This window comes from Anas platyrhynchos, chromosome 6, assembly GCF_047663525.1.
Source record: "Anas platyrhynchos isolate ZD024472 breed Pekin duck chromosome 6, IASCAAS_PekinDuck_T2T, whole genome shotgun sequence".
Classification (NCBI taxonomy): domain Eukaryota; kingdom Metazoa; phylum Chordata; class Aves; order Anseriformes; family Anatidae; genus Anas; species Anas platyrhynchos.
The window spans coordinates 20,744,179-20,764,164 of record NC_092592.1 but is presented as its reverse complement, the minus strand read 5'-3'; the positions used below and the strand labels follow the sequence as shown (position 1 = coordinate 20,764,164).

General features: G+C 53.7%; 2 protein-coding genes and 1 long non-coding RNA gene across 8 annotated transcripts in view; 1 reads left to right on the top strand and 2 right to left on the bottom strand.

Annotated features, from left to right (window-relative positions):
- Positions 1-38: 38 nt before the first annotated feature.
- TMEM150A (transmembrane protein 150A) lies at positions 39-4,512 on the bottom strand. The gene is made up of 7 exons (XM_038181186.2): positions 4,254-4,512; positions 3,924-3,971; positions 2,018-2,089; positions 1,759-1,826; positions 1,498-1,625; positions 978-1,155; positions 39-673 (listed from the first exon to the last, which is right to left on the bottom strand). Exons 1-7 carry the CDS (start codon positions 4,331-4,333, stop codon positions 432-434), a joined length of 816 nt encoding a protein of 271 aa, XP_038037114.2. The 5' UTR covers positions 4,334-4,512; the 3' UTR covers positions 39-431.
- On the top strand, positions 3,091-8,778 carry LOC140002806 (uncharacterized). Its single transcript, XR_011810365.1, has 2 exons — positions 3,091-3,523; positions 5,907-8,778. It is a non-coding gene; the product is annotated as an uncharacterized lncRNA (long non-coding RNA).
- GBF1 (golgi brefeldin A resistant guanine nucleotide exchange factor 1) overlaps positions 7,601-19,986 on the bottom strand; it is a 102,239-nt gene continuing 89,853 nt past the window's right edge. For 4 of the 6 annotated variants that reach the window (XM_027460427.3, XM_027460428.3, XM_027460429.3 and 1 more), the window contains 17 exons: positions 19,784-19,960; positions 19,232-19,296; positions 18,981-19,104; positions 18,299-18,370; positions 16,830-16,924; positions 16,222-16,375; positions 15,776-15,998; positions 14,009-14,172; positions 13,453-13,699; positions 12,850-13,049; positions 12,246-12,396; positions 11,761-11,891; positions 10,929-11,030; positions 10,267-10,380; positions 9,871-10,048; positions 9,544-9,681; positions 7,601-9,253 (listed from right to left, as the gene is read on the bottom strand). In XM_027460427.3, the coding sequence (XP_027316228.1) occupies positions 8,967-9,253; positions 9,544-9,681; positions 9,871-10,048; positions 10,267-10,380; positions 10,929-11,030; positions 11,761-11,891; positions 12,246-12,396; positions 12,850-13,049; positions 13,453-13,699; positions 14,009-14,172; positions 15,776-15,998; positions 16,222-16,375; positions 16,830-16,924; positions 18,299-18,370; positions 18,981-19,104; positions 19,232-19,296; positions 19,784-19,960 (2,622 nt within the window). In that variant the 3' untranslated portion in view covers positions 7,601-8,966. The remainder of the gene's footprint in view (positions 9,254-9,543; positions 9,682-9,870; positions 10,049-10,266; positions 10,381-10,928; positions 11,031-11,760; positions 11,892-12,245; positions 12,397-12,849; positions 13,050-13,452; positions 13,700-14,008; positions 14,173-15,775; positions 15,999-16,221; positions 16,376-16,829; positions 16,925-18,298; positions 18,371-18,980; positions 19,105-19,231; positions 19,297-19,783; positions 19,961-19,986) is intronic. The other 2 variants (XM_038181162.2, XM_027460430.3) reach the window with 1 other exon arrangement.

Genomic DNA, 19,986 nt, shown 5'->3' with positions numbered 1-19,986 from the left:
AGCGCTGCCCCTCGCGAGGGACAAGGACGAGCTGTGTGTGTGTGTATATACATCTATCTGTATACATACGTAGCTCTATGTACACTCGCACGCACTCATTCGCCGCCCTCCCCGCTCCCACCAGCCTCCAGGACGGGCTCACACCAGCGGGGTGCTCCCCCCGCATGATTGTCTCCGACAGCCAAGGACGCAGAGGGGACAACCCCGGCCCCAGCAGCCCTTGGGGAGCAGCCCCTGTTCCCCGGGGGCTGCGGGCTGCTGGAGGAGCCCAGCTGCAGCTCCTGGATCAGGGGGGCACGTACCAAGCACCGTGTGTGCACGCACACGCACGTGCACCCCGAGGCACGCGGGGTCTGGGAGACATTCGGGGTGGGGAGCAGCTGGCAGGGCCCCACTCGCTGGTCCCCACCGCCAGCCGGCCTCCCGTCGGGTCACACCATGGCCAGCCCCTCTGCGCCGTGGATGCAGGCCGTGCCGGGCAGGCTGCTCTCGCCTTTGTAACTTTTGGGGGCCCGGCTGGCTTTCAGCAGCACCAGGAAGGTGTCCGTGGAGATGGCCCCGAACTCGAAGGTGAAGGTGCCGTAGAAGACCAGGACGTCGATGATGAACATCCACTCGCACAGCGCGGCCACGTGCTGCAGCACGAAGCTCTCCTGGATGAAGAACACACCGCCTGAGGGCATCCTGGTCAAGGAAAGCACGGCCAGCCCCCAGCCACCACAAGGAGGACTGCAGGTTGTGTGTCATAGGCTATAGGTAACTCAGACGGACTCTGCATTGCCCAGAGCTCAAAATACCCTTAAAAAAAAATAAGTTGTCCCTTTTGCTTTGCAAGGTGCGCAGCTGAGGCTATGAAGGGCCAACCTGCTCCCACAGCCCACCCCAACACCCGAGGGTGGTGGCAGCCAGGCCGGGGCCACCGTAACCTGCCCGCCCCAGTGCCCTCCCCACAGCTGGCAGGGCCGGGAAAAGGATACTGAAGACGAGGGTGATGAAGGCCACGGCGGTGAGGATGCTACGCAGGTGTCCCGTCCAGTAATGCCCGCGGGTTTTGGCCATGCGGTAGGTGAGGACGGACTGCAGGAAGACGAACAGCATGCTGGTGGGGAAGGCCACCCCCGCTCCGATGTAGTGCAGCACCTTGGCGTGGTCCACCTGCGGGCACAGGCCGTCAGCTCGCGGCTCCGCGGGGCCACCACGGGGGCAGCCAGCGCCACCCCGGCCCTGCCCAGCGCTGCGGAAAGCAGCAGGCAGGTGCTGAAATGTTTGCTTTCTGAGATAAGTGCTAAACCCAAACCGGCTGCTTCATCCGGGCCCGAAATGATGAGTGTGCAAATAAAACATGCAGGGGAAGTGCGGTGCCTGGCGGGGTGGAGGCGTGCACGAAACGACACACCGACCCCAAATCCTGCCACCACCTGAGCTCCTCCTACCTCCGTGTCAGCCCCATGGTGCCCCGCTGCCGAAACCAGCCCCGGCCGCGGGGAGAAGCCTCACCTGGAAGTTGCCGACCATGGTGAGGCCGGCGGCGCAGAGCCAGCCAGTGGCCAGCCCCAGCGTGTTGAGCAGCGACGGCCCCACGCGCTCCAGGACGTGTGCGTACCTCAGCAGCCCCACCAGGATGACTGCGGGACGGAGACACAGCGCCCATCACACACGGCTGGATGGAGACCCCCAGCCCCAGGCCCACCCCTGCCCACCCCCTGCCCGGCACTAGGCCACGCGCCCCGTCCCGCTCCCTCAGCGCCACACACTTACCCATGAAGGAGCCCAGGCTGCAGATGAGGCTGAAGAAGCAGCTCTCGGGAGGCAGGGTGCCACACTTGCTGTGGGGACAAGGCACGGCAGGGGCAGCCCTCAGCAGGGGGCACCAGGGTGCGGGACCCTCCCCAGGGCACCCCGAGCACCCGCTGCTCGTCCCCATCCCTCCCCGGGGCTCCCCTCCGCCGCTCTGTGCCCCCGGGGAGGAGAGGGGCTGGGTTCGGCCCGGCCCCCAGCCCACCCCCCAGCTCCTCACCTCACGAGGGGGATGTGATCCAGCGTGCAGCAGGAGCCGGGGCCATCCACGCCGCACGACTGGTTGTAATTCCTGCGGGGAGCAAAGGGACAGGCTGGGGGGGCCTGCAGCCGGGCAGCACCGTCCCCGGGGGGGACATCACGCCCTGGGTGCCCACAGGGAGCCCTGGGGCAGGAGCAGGAACACGCAGCTCCCAGCCCTGCCACACACAGCCCCGGGCTGGCAGCACGGGTGGAGCCGGGCACGCAGCCACCGGCAGCTCCGGGCTTGCAGGGAACGTGGCGCCTGGGTGGGAAACGGGTCCCAGGGGCACGGGCACCCCACAGCGCCCACCCAGGCTGGCCCCAGGGCCTCTTCATGTGCCCCTCGTCCCCTCCATGCCACCACCAGGCTGCTGCCTTGGGGAGTGATGGCTCCTCTTTTGGGGGACGGGGGGGGGGCAGGCCACACGGCGACAACCCTGTGTTGGAAAGGGGGCTGTGCTGCCCCAGGGGAGGCAGGGCTGCCTGGAGCACACGCGGGAAGGAAGGGAGGAAATCCCCAGCGGTCTGGCTGCTGGCCGGCAGCCCTGAGCCCTCCCAAGTGGCCCAAGGCACCTGGGTGGCCTCAGCAGCGTCACCACCCCTGGGGCACCACCACACAGCAGCAGCCTGCGGGACCATCGTGAGGGAGCGATGCTGCTGTCCCCAAACCCTGGCGGTGGGGCACAGCAGGGGTGAGGCTGAGGACATGGTGGGAGGAAGGTGACAGGACGGTCAGAGCCGTGACACCCAGGGAAGCTGCCCTGGCTCTCCCAGCACCCAATCACAGAAGGGTTTTTGGGTGTCCTGCAAGAGCCCATCACCTGTCACCGCAGCATCACCCGTGCAGCCCTGGCTGGCACGGCCCAGGGTACCCCCACCCGGCAGCCACAGAGCCAAAGGCACCTGGCGGAGCCGAGCCGTCGGCTGCCTCCAGTGAAGCGGCTCAGCAATCGCACGGTTAAGCAGGACTTTTCGGGAAGGGCTGGGCTGGTCTCTGCTGTTTTTTCAGTCTCCTCGTTTACTGGTGGCTTTGTTTTCCAACCGCGAAACCCGAGCAAGGCGTGGAGCCCCACGGCCTCCTCAAGGGCTGCTCTTGTGGTGTTGTTTGGTTTGGGATTTTTCTATTTTTTTTAAAGCAAGCAGCCCAAAGTTTGGAAGCATTATTCATCATTAACGTCTGTTTATGCCACAGAGACAACGCCGACAAACACATTCTTCCCAGGACAGAATAATCCATCAGACAGGAAATGGCAGCGGGTTGTTTTTTCTTGTTTTTTTTTACCCTCCTTCAAACACTCCAGCAAGAATTGAGCTAACATGGATTTTCTGGGCAGATTTTTTAGGAGACGCAAGAAGCCAAGAGTCATGCAGAAGAAATTCCTGAGCACGCGGACAGCTCTTCCCTCCCAGCCCGGGGCACAGCCGGGTGCCACCGCACAGCCCTGCTGGCACTGCCAGGGCCCAGGGTTCCAGTCTCCAGCAAGTGAGTCCTGGCCTTTTCCACGGAGACACTCGGCCCTCTGTAATTCCCTCACCACTTATTTTCGGGCTTTTTCCGTGCTTAGCATTTACTCAATGGCCCCCTTCTCCCTGGGTGCCGTGTGTGAGCTCACCGGAGCGGCGGTGACCGCACATGAGCTGCTGGGGGGGTGGATGTAGCTCTGCTCAGCTCTGCTGGGCTCTGCTCGGCTCTGCCCGGCTCTGCCATCCCCAAAGCTCTGCAGATGCGGGGCCCAATCCCACCGGCAGCTCGCCCCTACGAGGCTCTGCTCCCCCAAACCACCCGCGGATGAAGGACAGGGGGTTAGGCACGGAGTGGTTCCCACTGCCAGCGGGGTGCTTACGGAAGGGTCCCGCCGCCCTGCCCGCCCCCAGCCCCTTACCAGTTGTGCACGGGGCAGATGTGGTTGTTGGAGAGCGCCATGGCGTACCTGGGGGAGATGACAGCGGGCGTTACGCGGTGCCTGCGGGATGGGGGCATGGCCCGGGGGCTGCCCACACTGCACCCCATCCCATCCCATCCCATCCCATCCCATCCCATCCCATCCCATCCCATCCCGTCCCGTCCCGTCCCACCCCATCCCATCCCCTCTGCGCCCACCTCCCCGGGCAGGGGCTGCGCTGCCTCCCCCAGCTCCGGGGGCTCCCCGTGGCTGCCCTCGGGCACCCGGCCGGGCGGGGGTCGTTGCGCGGAGCCCCCCGGCGCTACTCACACGATCCACATGCCGGTGATGGTGAATGCGGGCAGCGTGACGGGCAGGATCCCCCAGGCGGGCATGGCGGGGCCGGGCATGCCCCTGGGGGCTAGCGGCGGGCGGCGGGGCCGCCGGGGGAGCCTCCCCGCTGCCTCCTGCTGCCGGGCCGCCGGGCCCAGCTCCCCATGGGCAGCGCCCGCCGCGGGGCCGGGGCCGGGGCCGGGCCGGGAGGGACGGGACGGGACGGGACGGGACGGGCCGGGAGGGACGCGCCGGCTCCGCCCCGGGGCAGGGGGGGTCCCGCTCGGCTCAGGGCCCGCCCCGCCCGGCGGGGAGCGCGGCTCGCCCGGCACGGCCCGGCCCCGGGCGCCACGTGGCGGCGGCCCCGCGGGGCACCGGGACGGGCAGCGGCTGGGGGGCTCCGGCCGGGACCCCCCCGTGCCCCCGGCAGCGCCCCGGCGGGCAGGACCCGGCCCCGCGGGGAGCACCCCGCTTCGCCGGGCACCCAGCGCGGCTGCCAGCCCCCAGCCCCGCTGCCCCGGGAGCTTTCCGTTTGTGTGAAAGGGAAAAGTTAAACACAGAAGAGGAAGCGTGACTTCCCCTGGCAGCGGTTTAGGAGCAGCAGCCGCGTTGTGCTGCCCGCAGCCCGGCCCCAACACCCCCGCCCGCCCTGCGGCAGCCAGGGGCATGTGGCTGCGGGGCCCAAAGCCGCCCGTGCGGCCAAAGGGTGCAGGTGGCCCTCGGGTCCTGCGGCTGCCGGCACTCCTCCTGCAGCCAGCAGGCACCATCACGCCGGCCTGAGCCCTGGGAAGAGGAAAAGCAGCGCTCCCAGGCCATGCCGCTGGCCCCCTGCTGCCCCCAGCTCAGGTTATACAACCCCGGGCACAGTGCTGCACACTGGGACTTGTAGTCCCTGGAGATCTCCCTCAAAAACTGAAGCCACACGGGCTCCTCGAAGGCCCAGCATCTTTCCCTGCGCTGTGGCATGGCATTGCCCCCACCTCTCGCTGCAGGACGCAGCGCCCCAGAAGTTTATCTCGTGCTCCCTCACCTGCCTTTGCCTCGCTGCCCGCCGGAGCACAGCGGGCCCGACCCTCGCTCCCGGCCCCGTGGTGGCGGTGGCAGGAACAATGCTGCCCAGTGCGGCGGGCACCGCGCCAGTGCTGCAGCTGCTGCCGCCTCCAGCAGCCTTTGTGGGGCTGGGATTGTTCCTGGACAATGGGACGGGCAGTGCAAACCCAAGCAGGCTGCTTTGCATGCGCAGGTGGTGCGGAGCAGAGCGGGACGCGTTGTCAGGATGCTTCAGGCTCTAACACCAGCGGGTTTCCCGATGGAGCTCCACAGGTGGCCTCTCCAGGAAGAAGCTAGGTACTGAGGGAAAAGCCGGGTCACTTTGGGATGACTCCTCTCTGAAATCACCGAGTACACTTCACACACGGCCTTTTTTTTCTGTTGTTAATACTGAATCTGAGTAAAAGCAGCCTTGCTTCAGATTCTGCACTTACAAATTTACATTTTCAGCGTCAAATTTACATTTTTCAGCCAGAGCTTATCTTTTAAATATGGCTTTCTCGTGTTAGAAGGCTTCTTACTGAGTACAACACCAGCTCCACAGAAAGCCCTTCTATTGACATATGCTGATTACTGACATTTATTCCTGCTCTCTTTCAGCTGCGGAAGTTCTTGATGTACATTGGAACAGCAAGAGGCAAGCAAACCCAAACTACTGTGATGTCTGTCCAGCATCCTCTGGAACAACAGTGAGTCAGACCCGTAAAAATGAGAAAGAAGTCCAAGTCTAGCAGAAGTGGATGCTGGGACGAACTCGAACGCTAGGGCTGTGACCACCCCTGCTCACCAGCAGCCGCTGGCAGCACGGCTGTTGTGTAATTCGAGTTACAGAGAAAAGGCAGGAGACCTGATCGATAAAACTGTAGGTATCACACAGCAAGTGCTACCTGTCAGACGATCCTTGATCTCCTCCGAGCTCACACTAAAACAATTTTTTTTTTCCCGTAACACTTGAAGCCTCTTTCTTGCAAAATCCAAACAATGCTGAAATAAATTTCTCTATTTTTCAGCCCATTCCTATTTGCACTTTAGTGGAAACTGTTTAAAGTGCAATTTGGTCTTTCCATCCTACATTCTTTACATTCCAGCCCCATTTCCTGCAGTTTCCTCGGGTAGCTTTTGCTTTGCACCACGATTGAGTTAGGATGCAGGGATCTAGGTACAAATCGGGTTTGCAAAGTTTAAAATGCAGCATCCTCAAAACATCTCAAGGCAACAGGAAAAACTGGGCTGTGCCAGTAAATGACAGCAGTCCAAGAAGTCAAAGCACTGTCCAGGGATCAGAGGGCAGCAGTGCTGACATAAAAGCACTTTAGAGTTGAGCAATGGCTTATGAAGAGTTAATCATCTAAAGGCTTCAGCAAGCGGTTTGGAGACAGCTTAGAAAAACAGAGCTGTAAATAGAAGTCAAGCCTTGAAAACACAGGACAGAGAGGTGGGCTGGACACAGCACCATGGGCAGGCAGGGCAAGGGCTCAAATGCATGAAGGAAGGTGTCTAAGGGCAGGAGGGACACCACGGCTTTGGCAGTGGAGCGTGAGGAAGGGAAGGTTACAGGAATAAAAGTATTCAGGGAATGGTAGAATCAGGGAAAGATAACCAGGATTTATTAACGGGGCTTTCCTAGCATGCACATCACATTTCCATTACGCAATACTTAGACCTTTGACCATGAAATTCAAACAAACTCAGAAGTTTTAAAACTCCTTATTAAGCCCATAGGAATCCTCTGGAATCCTTCCGATAGGGAAGGCATCAGTGCCTCGCACAGCTCTGAAGACACCGTGTGGGTCTTGCCTCAACAAAGCAGAAAATATCAGCAGGGAAGTATCTGTGGCTGCCCACAGGAATAGCCCTAGAAGGCTCCGGGATCTCATGCCCTCACCAAGTCAGAGTCCTGTCAGAGGAAATGAGGATTTCTCCCTCATCAGAGGGAAAAGGCTCCTTTCTCTGAAGCGAGGCAGGCTGTCACCGAGGTCTCTGTTCTGGCTGCGTGCCACGATGCCGCAGGGCATCTGCTCTCCAGCCCTCGTTTCTGTCCTCAGTCCTGGCTGTGCATGAGCACGCACCATTACACCGCAGATCTTACAGCTGACACCGTAGTGCTGCCACGAGAGCAAGAGCAGCCTTAGTTCTTACAGCTCTGCCTTGACCTTGGGGGAACCATTCCTGCTTAGCCTCCACCGCAGCCTCCCGGCTGAGCAGAGCACAGCACCTTTACAAGAAACCTCTCCGCTTGTCCCAGAGCTCTGGGCCACGGAACCACAACAGGAAAGGAGCGCAACACCGCAGCGTTCATTTACAGGATGTATTTATTACACTGTAAAAAGTCCATTGGATTCGTAAGCCATTTACTCCGTATGTACACTGGCTGTGCTGCCACCCCAGCATTAGGTTCCTCTCGGTACAGCACACGCTGGGTTGGAGTCAGCGCCCACGCCCCTCCCAGTCACCCGTGGGATTTCTGAAGCTGGTATTACTGAGTTTAGCCAACCAATTTAGAGGAGGAAGAACTGAGATGCAGTGCCTGCCAAGCAGCCAGCTCTGCTTTGGGCACAAGGGGATGGAAGAGCAGGACACCCCTGCTGCATGGCAGAAGCACAGGAATGACTACCAGGGGCTTGTGCTGACTTCAGTTGCAGGAACACCCTAGGTGGAGAAGAAGGTGGGCACCCAACAACCAGAAGATGCAGAAGGGTACAATCTTGGCAGGAGCTTCCAAGAGAAAGCTGCTCCTCCTAGCAGCAGGTGCCACAGATCCCAACATCTTCTCCAGCTGAAGAGAGGGCAGCCCTGGGGCTGGACACTAAGAGGCCGATGCAGCAAGTGGTAGAAAACACGGCACTGCTGTGCACCCCATGGGGAGGAGCTCCCCAAATGCTGCTTGAGAGATGGCCACGGTGCTCTGCTCTCAGCTCACAGGGCTCTGCCTTTCCCTCTCATCTGCTTAACTAGGCAGGGCCCTCTGAATTTGCTCCCTCCAACCAGAAAGCCTGATTATGTTTGCAGGACGAGGTGGGGAAGGCAGTGCTGTGCCTACCAGGCTGCCCCGCTCCCTACCTGGTTAGGGGATTGCTGTGATCCACGCTGCAGAAGGAAAGCATGTGGCTACAGCAGACAAGAAGCCCTACATCGCAAGCTGGGAACTACGCTGCAAGCAATCACCTAGGCAAAATTCTCAACCTGCTGAGCCCAGGCATGCCCAGAGCCCGAATAAAGCAGTGCGACCAGAAGCGTGGGCAGGGAAGGTAGGGAACAGCTGGGGAATTGTCCAGGGACTGGACTGAACCACCTGAGAGGCGGTCTCATATTGCTGCCCCTCTCTGGTGTTACAGCAAGGATTTTTCCCTCTTCGCCAGATGACGTGGTGGCAGCTTGGTCCCAGGCTGCTGGGTGGGGGAGTCGCCTGGTCCCTGAGATTGTGAAGGCAGGAAGGAACTGGTCAGCAGAACTGGACACCAAGAAGGCTGCAGTCTGGGGTTTGGGGGTAGTTGCCACAAGAAGGGAACAAATGTGATGTGCTCCGGGGGACTGCGGCAGCTGCCCTTCTGCTCAGGTTAGCATCATCTTCTAAAACAAACATGCTCACTACCAGAGAATGTTTGGCCAGCATCCTCTACCCAGAGCTTCCTCAGCGGACAGTTCTTGCACACCCTCAAGCTAATTGACTTCAGAGGTTGTCATGGGGTCAGTGGGCCGTGGAGTAGCTAAGAGAGGAACAGGAGAGGTGGCTTCTATTAGGGCTGGGTTGAGAATGATTGGCAGAGTCATAGGCGGCACCCCAACCTGCAGGGGGGAGGCCAGGGGCTGCAGGATGAGCGGTGGCTGTGCTGTTGTAGGAGGTACGTCTGCAGCGGGGCTTGCCTTGGTTGGAGCTGATGCTGTGAAAGGAGGAGAGGCAGAGGTGCTGATGCTGGGTGATGCAGGTGCAGTGGCTCTCTCAGACTCTGCAAGAAGGAAGAGACAAAAATACAGCTTTACATGGGCCTGGACAAAGCCAAGCCAAGCCAGGCTAAGGGTCAGCTCAAGGACCTTTTCAGACTTTCCCCATCCATGTGCCTTCACAAAGGGCCTTGAGAAGCAGGTGCCAATCACAGGCGTTCTGCCCCAGCCTCTGCCCCCCGTAACCTCAGCAAGAAGGCCACGACCAACCCATTTAGAAGCAGGATCAACAGCACAAGACAACTGGCCTCTCTAGATCATGCTAAAGCAAGGAAAAACAAATCCATGGACTCACCAGTGGCACCCATTTCACAGGGCTTCTCCAAAGGTCCTGTGTGGGTGGCTGACCTCACATCCCCCACAGGAGAAGGGGGCAGGGCAGATGCTATCGATTTCTGAGGATGTTGCTCCATTGGTACGCTGGGGACGGGATCTAGGAAAACAAACAGTGAGACCACACACCAGCCTGCTCCCTCCTTTTGCCTACCCTCCGTTTGCCCTCCTCGTGCCAAGCTCTGCCCCTATCATCTCAGCACCATCCAGGCACTAGGGCAGCTAGGTTCCACAAAGTGCAGGCGCTGGGCCCAAGACCCATCTTTTAACATTTCTCATCCCCTTATACCTTGGATGACTGTCTGTTTGAAGAGCTCATCTCGAAGCCTAGGTAAGAAGCAGTCAATCCGCTCCCAGGTGATCTCCCAGAGATCCGAGTATCCCGTCCGTGAGTCAGCACTGTGGAATATCCCAGCCGTATCCATTACAAGCAGCATATTCTTCAGAGATTCTGGGATGGCCTCCAGCTGTAATCAGAGACACTCCTCAGGACACAGAGGTGGGACATAAAGTAATGAAGAATGGCCCAAAACAGCTGATGGGCCACAATGGAAACAGGCCAAAGGGAGACACCATGGAACAAAATGGTTTTGTAAGGGTTAAAAGGCTAAAAAAAAAAGACTTAAAAGGTTAAAGTCCATGAATGGTTGCTCAAAGTGCTGCAGCATCACTTTCAGCACCTTACCAGTAAGTCACTGGAGCCAGCATGCATGTATTTGTCCATGAAGTCCAGGATTGTCAGCCACAGGGCAGCAAAAGTGGTCAGCGAGAGCAACGGGGAAAGATGCTGTAGGAACACCTAGAAAAGAACACAGCTACTGTCAACAAGCAGTATCAGGGCTGCTGCTCAAGGCTTGACAAGCTTATTGCGCAAATCCAAAATTCCCCCTCCTTGTTGTTGCCAGGAGCATGCACAGGCCAAACCCAAGGATGCCAGGGGCCTCCTTTCTGAGCTGCATAAGCAGAGGAGTGGGTCTTGTCTCTGTTGCCTGAGACCACTCAAGTCTAAATCACCAGTTCTTCCAGCCCTTCTGGCTTCTACTTTCAACGTGCATCATTCCACCACTGGAACAGACTGCCTTCAGCTAATGTTAAGCTGAAATACTTCATTGTTTGTAAAGTCACAGACTCCTTCCTGACAGCTTTTCTGAAGCCCAGAATCATGGAGACAGTTCTGGAAAGAAGGCAAGTCCCAGTAGGAGAAGGTGGTGGAGAAGTGCAGCACTGACGACCATCAGACTAGCAAAATGCCACCCATCCAGGTTGGAGATGCTGAGAAACAAACAGTTTGGTCCTCTTGATGCACATGCTCTCCCTTGAGCTTTCAGACAGCAGAAGCAAGCTCACCTTGGAGAGTAGTGTTGAGGCTCTCATCCTAGTCTCTTCCATCCCACCGACATCAGCCGGACTGATGTTCTCGAGGAGCTTGGTTAGCAGAGGAAACAGCACCTGTTGGATCAGACACTGGTATTTTAGTTGAAAAATGACTGATGAGATTTTCACGAACAATCTTAAACGAGGAGATGACTTTTGGGACTGGTTTCTAGACAAAGAGCGTGGGAGAAGCATTTAGGGATGGAAACTTCAGCCTGGAGAAGAGAAGGCTCCGGGGAGACCTTATAACATCTTTCTAATGCCTAAAGGGGGCCTGCAGGAAAGCTGGGGGGGGGCTCTTTATCAGGGACTGTAGTGATAGGATGAGTAATGGCTTTAAACTAAAAGAGGGTATATTTAGATTTAATATAAGGAAGAAATTCTTTACTATGAAGATGGTGAGGAACTGGAACAGGTTGCCCAAAGAACCTGTGGATGCCCCATCCCTGGAGGTGTTCACGGTCAGGTTGAACAGGGCTTTGAGCAACACGATCTAGTGGAAGGTGTCCCTGTCCACGGCAGAGGGGGTGGAATTAGATGATCTTTAGGATCCCTTCCTTCCCCAACTATTCTATGATTCTGTGATTCTATTAAGTGTGTGGACTGATTTCCAAGAGGCTCTGTCAGAAGCCTACGCCAATAGAACTTTTCACAGGAGCAAAGTAGGGAAAAACTTGTTCATTACAGTGAACAGACTGCTCAACAAGATGGTGATGAAGTACGACACCATTCTGCCAATCCTACAGAGCTTGCTCTTCATGACAGCACTGTCCTGCCTGCATGCCCAACCCGACCAGGAGGTTACCTTGTTGAAGCAGGACTCCCACTCCAGGGCATCCAGGGCCTGCAGGTCATGTACCAGGAGGGCCCGCTGCAAGTAAGTGAGTGCCTGCATCCGTACCTGACGTCGGGCATCACAGCACAGCCAGGCAATACCTGCGAGAGAAGGATCCAGTGTAGAGCCCACAGAGAAAGTGTCTCATTCCCACTCCCCCAGCCTAAGGTGAAAAGGTTAATGAAGACCAAACACTCTGGGGCAGGGGGAGGGATTATACTTGTTCCAGGTCACAGACTTGGAATCTACTGTCAGGTTGAGAAGTAAGCTGGCAGCTAACTCATGCTAAAGATACCTTCCTGAATCTGACCCAAGTTCTTAATCCAATTACAGCAGACCCTAAAAACAGCCTCTGCCTGCTTTCTGCAGTTAACTCCTGGCTCCTCAAATGTCCTGAGTGCTGCCTTATATTGGAAGTCTCTTTGCCCACTCTCATCACAAGGGGATGACTTTACCCTGTAGCAAAGGACACCAGCAGTTGGACCACAGTGTTCGGGAATCTGCTTCTATTTTCCTCCCTGCAGGCTCTAGATGGCGTTGCTCCTCTGCCCAGGAGCTGTAGATGGTAGCGGCTCGCGTGTGCAAGGTGTGCATGAGGTCCAGGAGCTGCAAGTCAAGCATCACATTAAGCAACACATGGTACTTAAATACTTCAATAAAACCTGGTCTCTACTCTTCCCCAAACCAATGCTCAGAGGATCTCTTTTTCATGGGCTTCCCTCTCCACAAGCTCACAGGCCCTGTCGGACTCCACACTATCTCCCACAGGAACCTCTCATCTCCAAATGGCCTTGTTCCACATTTATCATACCTTCTACAGTGACTCAGTTCCAGGCACCCACTCTCCTGGCTTTCCACTGCTCTTTTGCTTTTGCCTGCCCAAACTGCAGTCTTCCCCTCTCACTGCAGAGCTACACACTGCCACCAGAACTACCTTTTGCTATTCAGTGTCCACTAACCCAGGATGCAGCCTCCCTTCCCCTACTGAAAGATCCCAGCAACTCCTTAACAAGACCCTGAGTATGGGAAAGGATAGGAGGAAATCCTTGCTATACTTACGTCCTGACTAACCTGTAAAGACACAGTGTGGTAGCTGGCAGGGATGCTCTCATCCTCGTCCTCATCACTGTGCGTGTGGGCCTGGTGCTGGCTCAAGACCCGTGACCGCCGTGTGGAGCTCTCCTTTGGCTTTTTTTTTAATCGACTGGATTTACTATCATGCCTGTGGCTCTTTCCCCTCTTCTCCTGGGACTTGTAGCCTAAAAAGTGAAAGGTGGCAACAGACCATATACACACTCCACCACAGAAGGTTCTACCATTCAGTGCATGCAGCAGCCACCTTTCGATATCCCCAGTGGAGGGTTCTGTCCTGTGAAATGACAGCCACCCACTTTAAGAGATTCCTGGTACCCTTCAAGAAGAGCATTCTGCAACAACAGGAAGTCACAACTCCTGCTGATCCTGCTACCTTCACATCAGCTGCAGGTCTCCCCTGTATCCCAGTGACAGGGATAAGAATACAGTCCCTGCTGTCAGCAGGAGCCAGGAAACTTTTCTCACAGCAGAACATTTTCTGGGGGCTGGGGACTCATTCCCCAACAGCACTTCACCCTTCCCTTCACGCTACCTGGCCACCCCAAATCAAATCAAAGGCCATCTTACCCCCATTCAAGCTCGCCTCCACAAAGATGCGGATGGTTTTGACACAGAGCTCAAAGTTCTCGGGTGTCACATGGGCAGCATCTCGCACGATGAAAGACAGAGACTCCACACACTTCATGAGAGATTTTGTGTCATGCGGGCCCAAATCCAGCCCCACAGTCAGGCTGTACTGGTTGACAAGTGGAGACGGCCCCAGCCTATTGAGCCCAGCACTGGGTTTGGAGGTGTCAATGTCATCTTTCCCCACCTGCAGGGCACAGCAAGAGGGTAGTAGGAAAGGTTAGTGTAATAAGCAGCACCTCATGCGCTTGCCAAAAGGGCCTTTCTTCTGAAATGAACAGGTAATGTCATTTCTGTAGCACCCTTTTCCCTTTCATCCACATTTGCCTGCTAGCTTTCTGCTCTGGCTGCATCTCCTCCCCATCCTCTCTTTACACTCACCTCCCTTTACACTTCGCACCACTTAGATGTATTTTCTACCATCTTACTCTTTATCTCTCTACCACACACTCTTCTCAAAGCCATGGCAGGCACCAGAAGCCCCTTGGTTCCTCACCACTAGCCAGCCGCTGTTCATCATATCCACATCTGTCACCGAGCGGTGCATCTTGCCTGGCTTCCCATGGTCTGTGTACACCTCCGAGTCAGAGGTGTAGCCACGATCCAGGCTCATGTCACTTGGATGATAGGAGGAGGAGACCTCACTGTCCGACTGTGCACCTTGAAGACAAAAGGTATGGGTTTTGAGAGAATGAACTTGGAAGAGCAGCCGTGGGTAAGGGAGAAGCAATCCAGATCACCATCAGCCTACAACCACCCGTGGGCCCTGGAAGAATCTGGGCCAGGGCTCTCCTCCTGGGAAAGAACAACGGTGATAGGAACATGCACAGGAGACAACAGGAAACACAAATCTTGGGCAATGTTTCTTCCCTGTAGGCACAACACCTGGCTTTCCCCTTCAGAGGAAGGGGACTCCTCATTCTCTGCTGAGTTGCTTGTCAACTTGACCATGGATTTAAAAGGGCAGAGTCCAATGCTTTGGGCCTGGAGGGAGAATCAGATGTACCACACGTTTTAAGAACTACTGGAGGTACTAGGTTCAGCCAAAGCAACTCCAGAAGTGCAATACAGAATGACACAGCTCACATGCCTGAGGTCAGGCAGGCAGCTCCACGCTAATATGGGTGAAGTATTTCTCACAGACAACAATCCACTTTAGCTTATTCCTCACCTGTCAGATGTACCTGCTCTGAACTTCAGGATAACTTTAAAATTCACATGTTCAAAACACAGAAATCCTTGCAAGGGCCAAATTTAAGGCACTGACATTAATGTTGTTTTCAGAAAAAAATTATTTTCTTGATCATTCAACATTATCTAGAAACGCAACCAGCACAGAGAAAGACTTGCTGTGAATACAATGTACCAAATGCTTTCAGGAGGTAAATGCTTTGATTTGCAAGGTGTCACAGGCAAGTAGTTTGCTCAAGCAGCAAAGACAGAAGCGGTAAAAAAAAGCTGGGAGAAAACAACCTAGGATTAGCCCCAGAAAGCAAAGGCCACAGGGATTTTGTAAGATCAGGTTTTCCCAAGCTGTTTAGCATAATGGATCAGGACTTAGCAAGGAAGTTCTAGAAAAGGCAGTGAGGAAAACAAAGTCTTCTAGGAAAGTCCTTTTTTTGATGTTTGCTTTAAAAGTCTGAAGCTGTCAGCCTCAAATACACTGCCAGCTGGCTGAAGTGGAACGGGAACAGTTTGCTGAAAAGACAGTCCTCTAGCACAGTCGAGAGAAGTGGAAAACATTGGGTTGGTCTTGCGGGCATGACTCAGGCACTCTGAACACAACTGGATTTGGAAATAGAAGTTTAAATAACAATTCCATTTACAAGATCCTTAAAAGAAGGGACAGAAAGGAATCAGTCCCATAAAACAGGAACAACAGCTGGGTTTACATTACACACCCAGATGAGAGATTAAGTCTGTATTAGCCATGGCACCAGACCACAAGCACCAGAAAACGTTCCTTGGGGCAGAGCAAAGACCTTCTAGGGCTGCTACAACCGCTATCAGTTTTCCTCCCACTGCTCCCCCAGGGACTAGCACCTGGACCGCTGCTCGGAGTACGAAGAGATGGCAGAGTATAGACAGGGACAGACCATGGGGTAGGAGTGAACAGCAGGTGCTGGTCTTTAATCTTCCTAATGTAGTTTAATATCAGCTTTGTTTTCTTGCAGTCCCCTTTGCTAATTGAAAAGCTTGAGGAAGCAGCTGCTTATCTGGCAGGCAGGCATCAGATTTCCTAGCAAAAGCTGGCCTGTCTTACCTGTGTCGTTATCTGCCCTTGCTGTAACCTGCAGGGCTGCAGGCGGCTTCACCCCAGACCCAATACACTCCAGGAGGGTGAAGAGCGTGTACCAGTCATCCCCAGAGTGAATATTGGCAGCGTTGGTCTTCAGCAGCTCATGGAGGCCATAGGCAACCTCATGGCTAACTCTGCACAACACATTTGGCTTCATCATGAGCAGGATACGTAATGAGAGGAGAACCTAGCCACAGAAGGAGACAAAGAACAACAGACCCTATTGTTTACACTCCCTTCTCCAGCTAAGTCCATGTCACTTATTTAGGGCTACTTGTGAGTGCTGTTTGTTGTTACCTGCAGCACGGACAGGCTAAATACGTGTCCGTCCAACAGCGACTGGTTTCCTGTTTTGCCAGGCATAGCCAAAAAAAAACAAACCAGCAACTGACCTTCAAAAAATCCCTTACCTGTGCACTGATTTCTTCCCGACGAAGGAGCCGAATTGCCAGCCTCAGCAGCCCCACCACTGCCCTCTCCACCAAGAAGCAGAACTCCATCGCATGGACACAGAGATGATAGAGGTGGTCTCGGACGGTTTGCCAGACACACGTCACACGGTCCCTAGCCACAACAAGGAAGAGAGAAAGGGTAGGGTGAAAGGAGATGAGACAAGCAGAATCCAGCTATTTCTTCCCCCAGAACTCCTCACAACCTGCCACTTCATCACTTTAATGAAAAGCTCCAGCAGGGAGATATACGAACAAGCACACAGAAACAACAAAGCTGTGAAGTTTCTTATTTACTTCATTATGCTCAAAGCAATCAGGTGGGAGAATTCTCCCTCCAGAGTTCAGTTTATGTTCTCCATATCTCAGGATATCAAGCAGTAATTCATGGGTGAATAGTACCTACGTTTGCATATGCTAGGACAGAATTGCTAAGCCCTGAAATTACAGCCACATGCTGCTTCAGTTGGCAAATCAAGCACATAAGGAACTCATTCCCTAGACCCAGGCAGCAGCTGCAGTAAAGCAGGGATATTTACAGTGAATCTGAATGTATTTCAAGGTCATACCTATTCTCTAGCACAATTCTCAGAAGCATCTCCAAGCAGAAGGCAGCATCCTCTTCGTCATATGTCTCCTCATCAGGAGTCACAGAGATTAGAGCCTAGAAAAGCCAAGAAACATTTGTGACTTGCAGCTACTCATAACAGGAGGATCAGTGAGGACCAACAGAATGCTTCAAGTCTGGGCAAAACAGCACTCTGGTATCTGGGGAGGTCATGCACAGCCCATCAAAAATGCATTGGACGTCACTGGTCAAGCTAAGTATATGGGAAATCCTATTTTATTATGCAAGATGTAATATTAACTTAAATAATATTAAACTCTGGCAAAGTCTCTCGGGTGGGAAGACTTCTGAAAGCTAGCAGCTTCTTGCTAAGCGTATGTGAAACACAGAAAAGGTAGACATATGTAGGAATGACTACTAATACTGGAGGTGTTCCTCTCAAGCCATCAACTTGCCTATGAAGGGAGAATTCCTGACGTAATAGGAGTAAGAGCAAAATGTTCTGAGATAGCACATGAAAACTCAGTCCCTACTTCCCCAGGTGGGCCAGCAACACACTGGTCTTTGTGCAATCCAAGCAAGAAGTTCCAGTTAAGCTGTTTTAAGTACCATTCTTTGGGTTTTACTTATTTGTCATTTTTATTTTAAAATTTAGTACCTATTGTTCTGAACCTCTGAAGAACACCTTGATAAATAAATCTTTCCTTTCCTTTAGTACAAGTCCCAGTAGTGTCATGAATGAAGCTAGTGAACTGCAAGCATAGTGGCCTGGCGGAACCATAGAATCAGGGAGCACACACTGCTAGCCCGCACAGCATCACTGCAGGGGTTGCACTGTGCTATTTGCTTTTGGAAGTGGTTTCTCTGCTACACATCATCAGGCTTCCAGTGAGCAGCTGGCACATATGTTCCACACCCTAGAGTGGTCTCAAACTCCACAACAACCTGAGGAGTTACTATCAGTTACTACCATCCTCCCCCAGGGAGATGAGCTTGTCTAGCCCAAAGGCTAGTGAGCCCAGCCTTGTTATGTCTCCCACCACAGCCAGGTATCACTCTATCTGAAGGCACACAGTCAAGTATTTCTGATCAACTCTTGTCTCTAAACTGGCCTTTTACAATGTTCTCATTAGGCACACGGCACACCAGAAAAGGTGTGAAAAAGCACAGCTCATGGTTTCAGTTCCTACACAGAACTACAAATACTTTCAAACACTTCCTGTAATCTTCTGAAGACTTTCAGAATGCATTCCACAATTTAATGTCGCCTGCTGCTGCTAAGGAAATTGCGTCTGCCTGCAGAGAAGTTGCATGTAAAAACCAAACTAAAGGCTGGTTTCATATCCAAAATAGGCTCAAGACATCCTCTGAGGCCAGAGGAGCTATGTGAGTACACAGCACACATCCACGATTGCTCACAGCATACTTGCTCCACTACCAGTCCAGTCCTTTGCCTGGTATCTTTCTCACCTTCATCAGCTCCTGGAGGGATTCGAGTTGGAGGAATTTGCTTTCTGTGATCAATTTCTCAGGATCACATTGCTGCAAAAGATAGAAAAGGGGATGGTAAGTCTAGAGAATGTGGAAGGCATACAAACAGATCCTCCAAAACCACAACTTGCTCCCACAATAGGTATTGAGAATGACTTCAACACAATTACCTGAAGGAAAACTGCCGCCAGCTAGCTCACTACTCGTATAGCAATTACCCCCATCAGACCTGATCTGTGCTAGACATATTTTAACAGATAACTCTTTGCCCCTTAAAAAGAAGCCTTTGCCCACAGACTGGTCAACCCCCCACTCAGATTTTGTTGGCAACATGTGCTTTCAGACTGTCTTGGAAAAGATTAGTTATTTGAGAGTTTATACATTTGTACTTAATTATCAGAATAAGATGCCAAGGGCAGATCCCAGTTTCTTGTGTGAAATTGTTCCTATTTTTATGTTAGCATGTTTGTACAGCACAGCACATAAGACCCTTTAGCAGGCAATACAATTACACTCCTTTGTAGTTTCTTGTAATTTCCAAGTCCTCCTGAACCTGCCCTACTGCCCAGAAGCATGCATATTTAATACTTCTGTTGCCTGTTATCCACATGGGCATTGTCACCACAAACAAAAGCTCGTTCTTTTACAGCCTGTACATTACCTTTATGCATTCAAGAGCTGCTCGTTTTGCCTCCTGTGTCTCCGTAGATGGCCCTCTCATACCAGATTGCTCTGTCCCACTAAGGGTGAGCCAACTAACAAAACTCAGCACTGTAGATTCACCACTGCAAATTGGAAGACACCAGCATCAGTGAAAAAAACAAAACAAAACAAAAAATCATGCAGTATTATTCCTCCAGCATTGAGGGAGAAAACAAAAAGACGACTGCCTGAGCTACCTGCACCACTTACCGGTTAGATGGTGTCTCCTCACGCTGCAGGTAGATTTTGCCATTGGGATCCACAAAGTCTTCAACCTGGAAGACCGACCAGAAGATGTATACATTCAGTTGCCTACTGGTATGTAGTTTGTTTTCTGTAACGTTTCACTTGGTGATGTAACACCACACCCAACCATCTACCTGTGGCCAGCCAACCTCAGCTCTTCAACCCCTACCTGTACAATGACTCGTCTCCCCCATCTGGCAACACAGATGCTGTACTTGAATACTTCATGCCTACAGCCTGTCCCTCTTCCATGCAACATTCAAAATTTGGTCAAGTAAAGCAAATACTGGAACTTCTCAAATACCATAAAACGTAAAATGAGAAAAAATGAAACACTGCAAAACAAGCCTGTGTGTAACTTGAACATTATATGATTTGAAGGCTTTCTAGCTCAGCACACACTTTACCAAACCCAGGCCTTTGCAAGAGAGAGCTCCTCCTCTCTGAGCTGGTTCTCTGAAAAGCCAGCTTCCCACTCCCCGAGTCTTCAATTACCCATGAGCTGGCTATTATTACCTCCACCATGGCCTTGGGCAGCAGTTCTGCTCGGAAAAGCTGAAGCATGGCCTCCATGATGTTTTTCCAGCCCTCCCGCAGAATGTCACCGTGGCGATGGGCCAAATGAAACACAGTCTTTGCTGCAATATGGGCCTTGGGATTACTTCCAAAAACAGTCGGAAGGTTCTCAATAGACTGCAGGAAAGAAGAGGGGGTGGTAG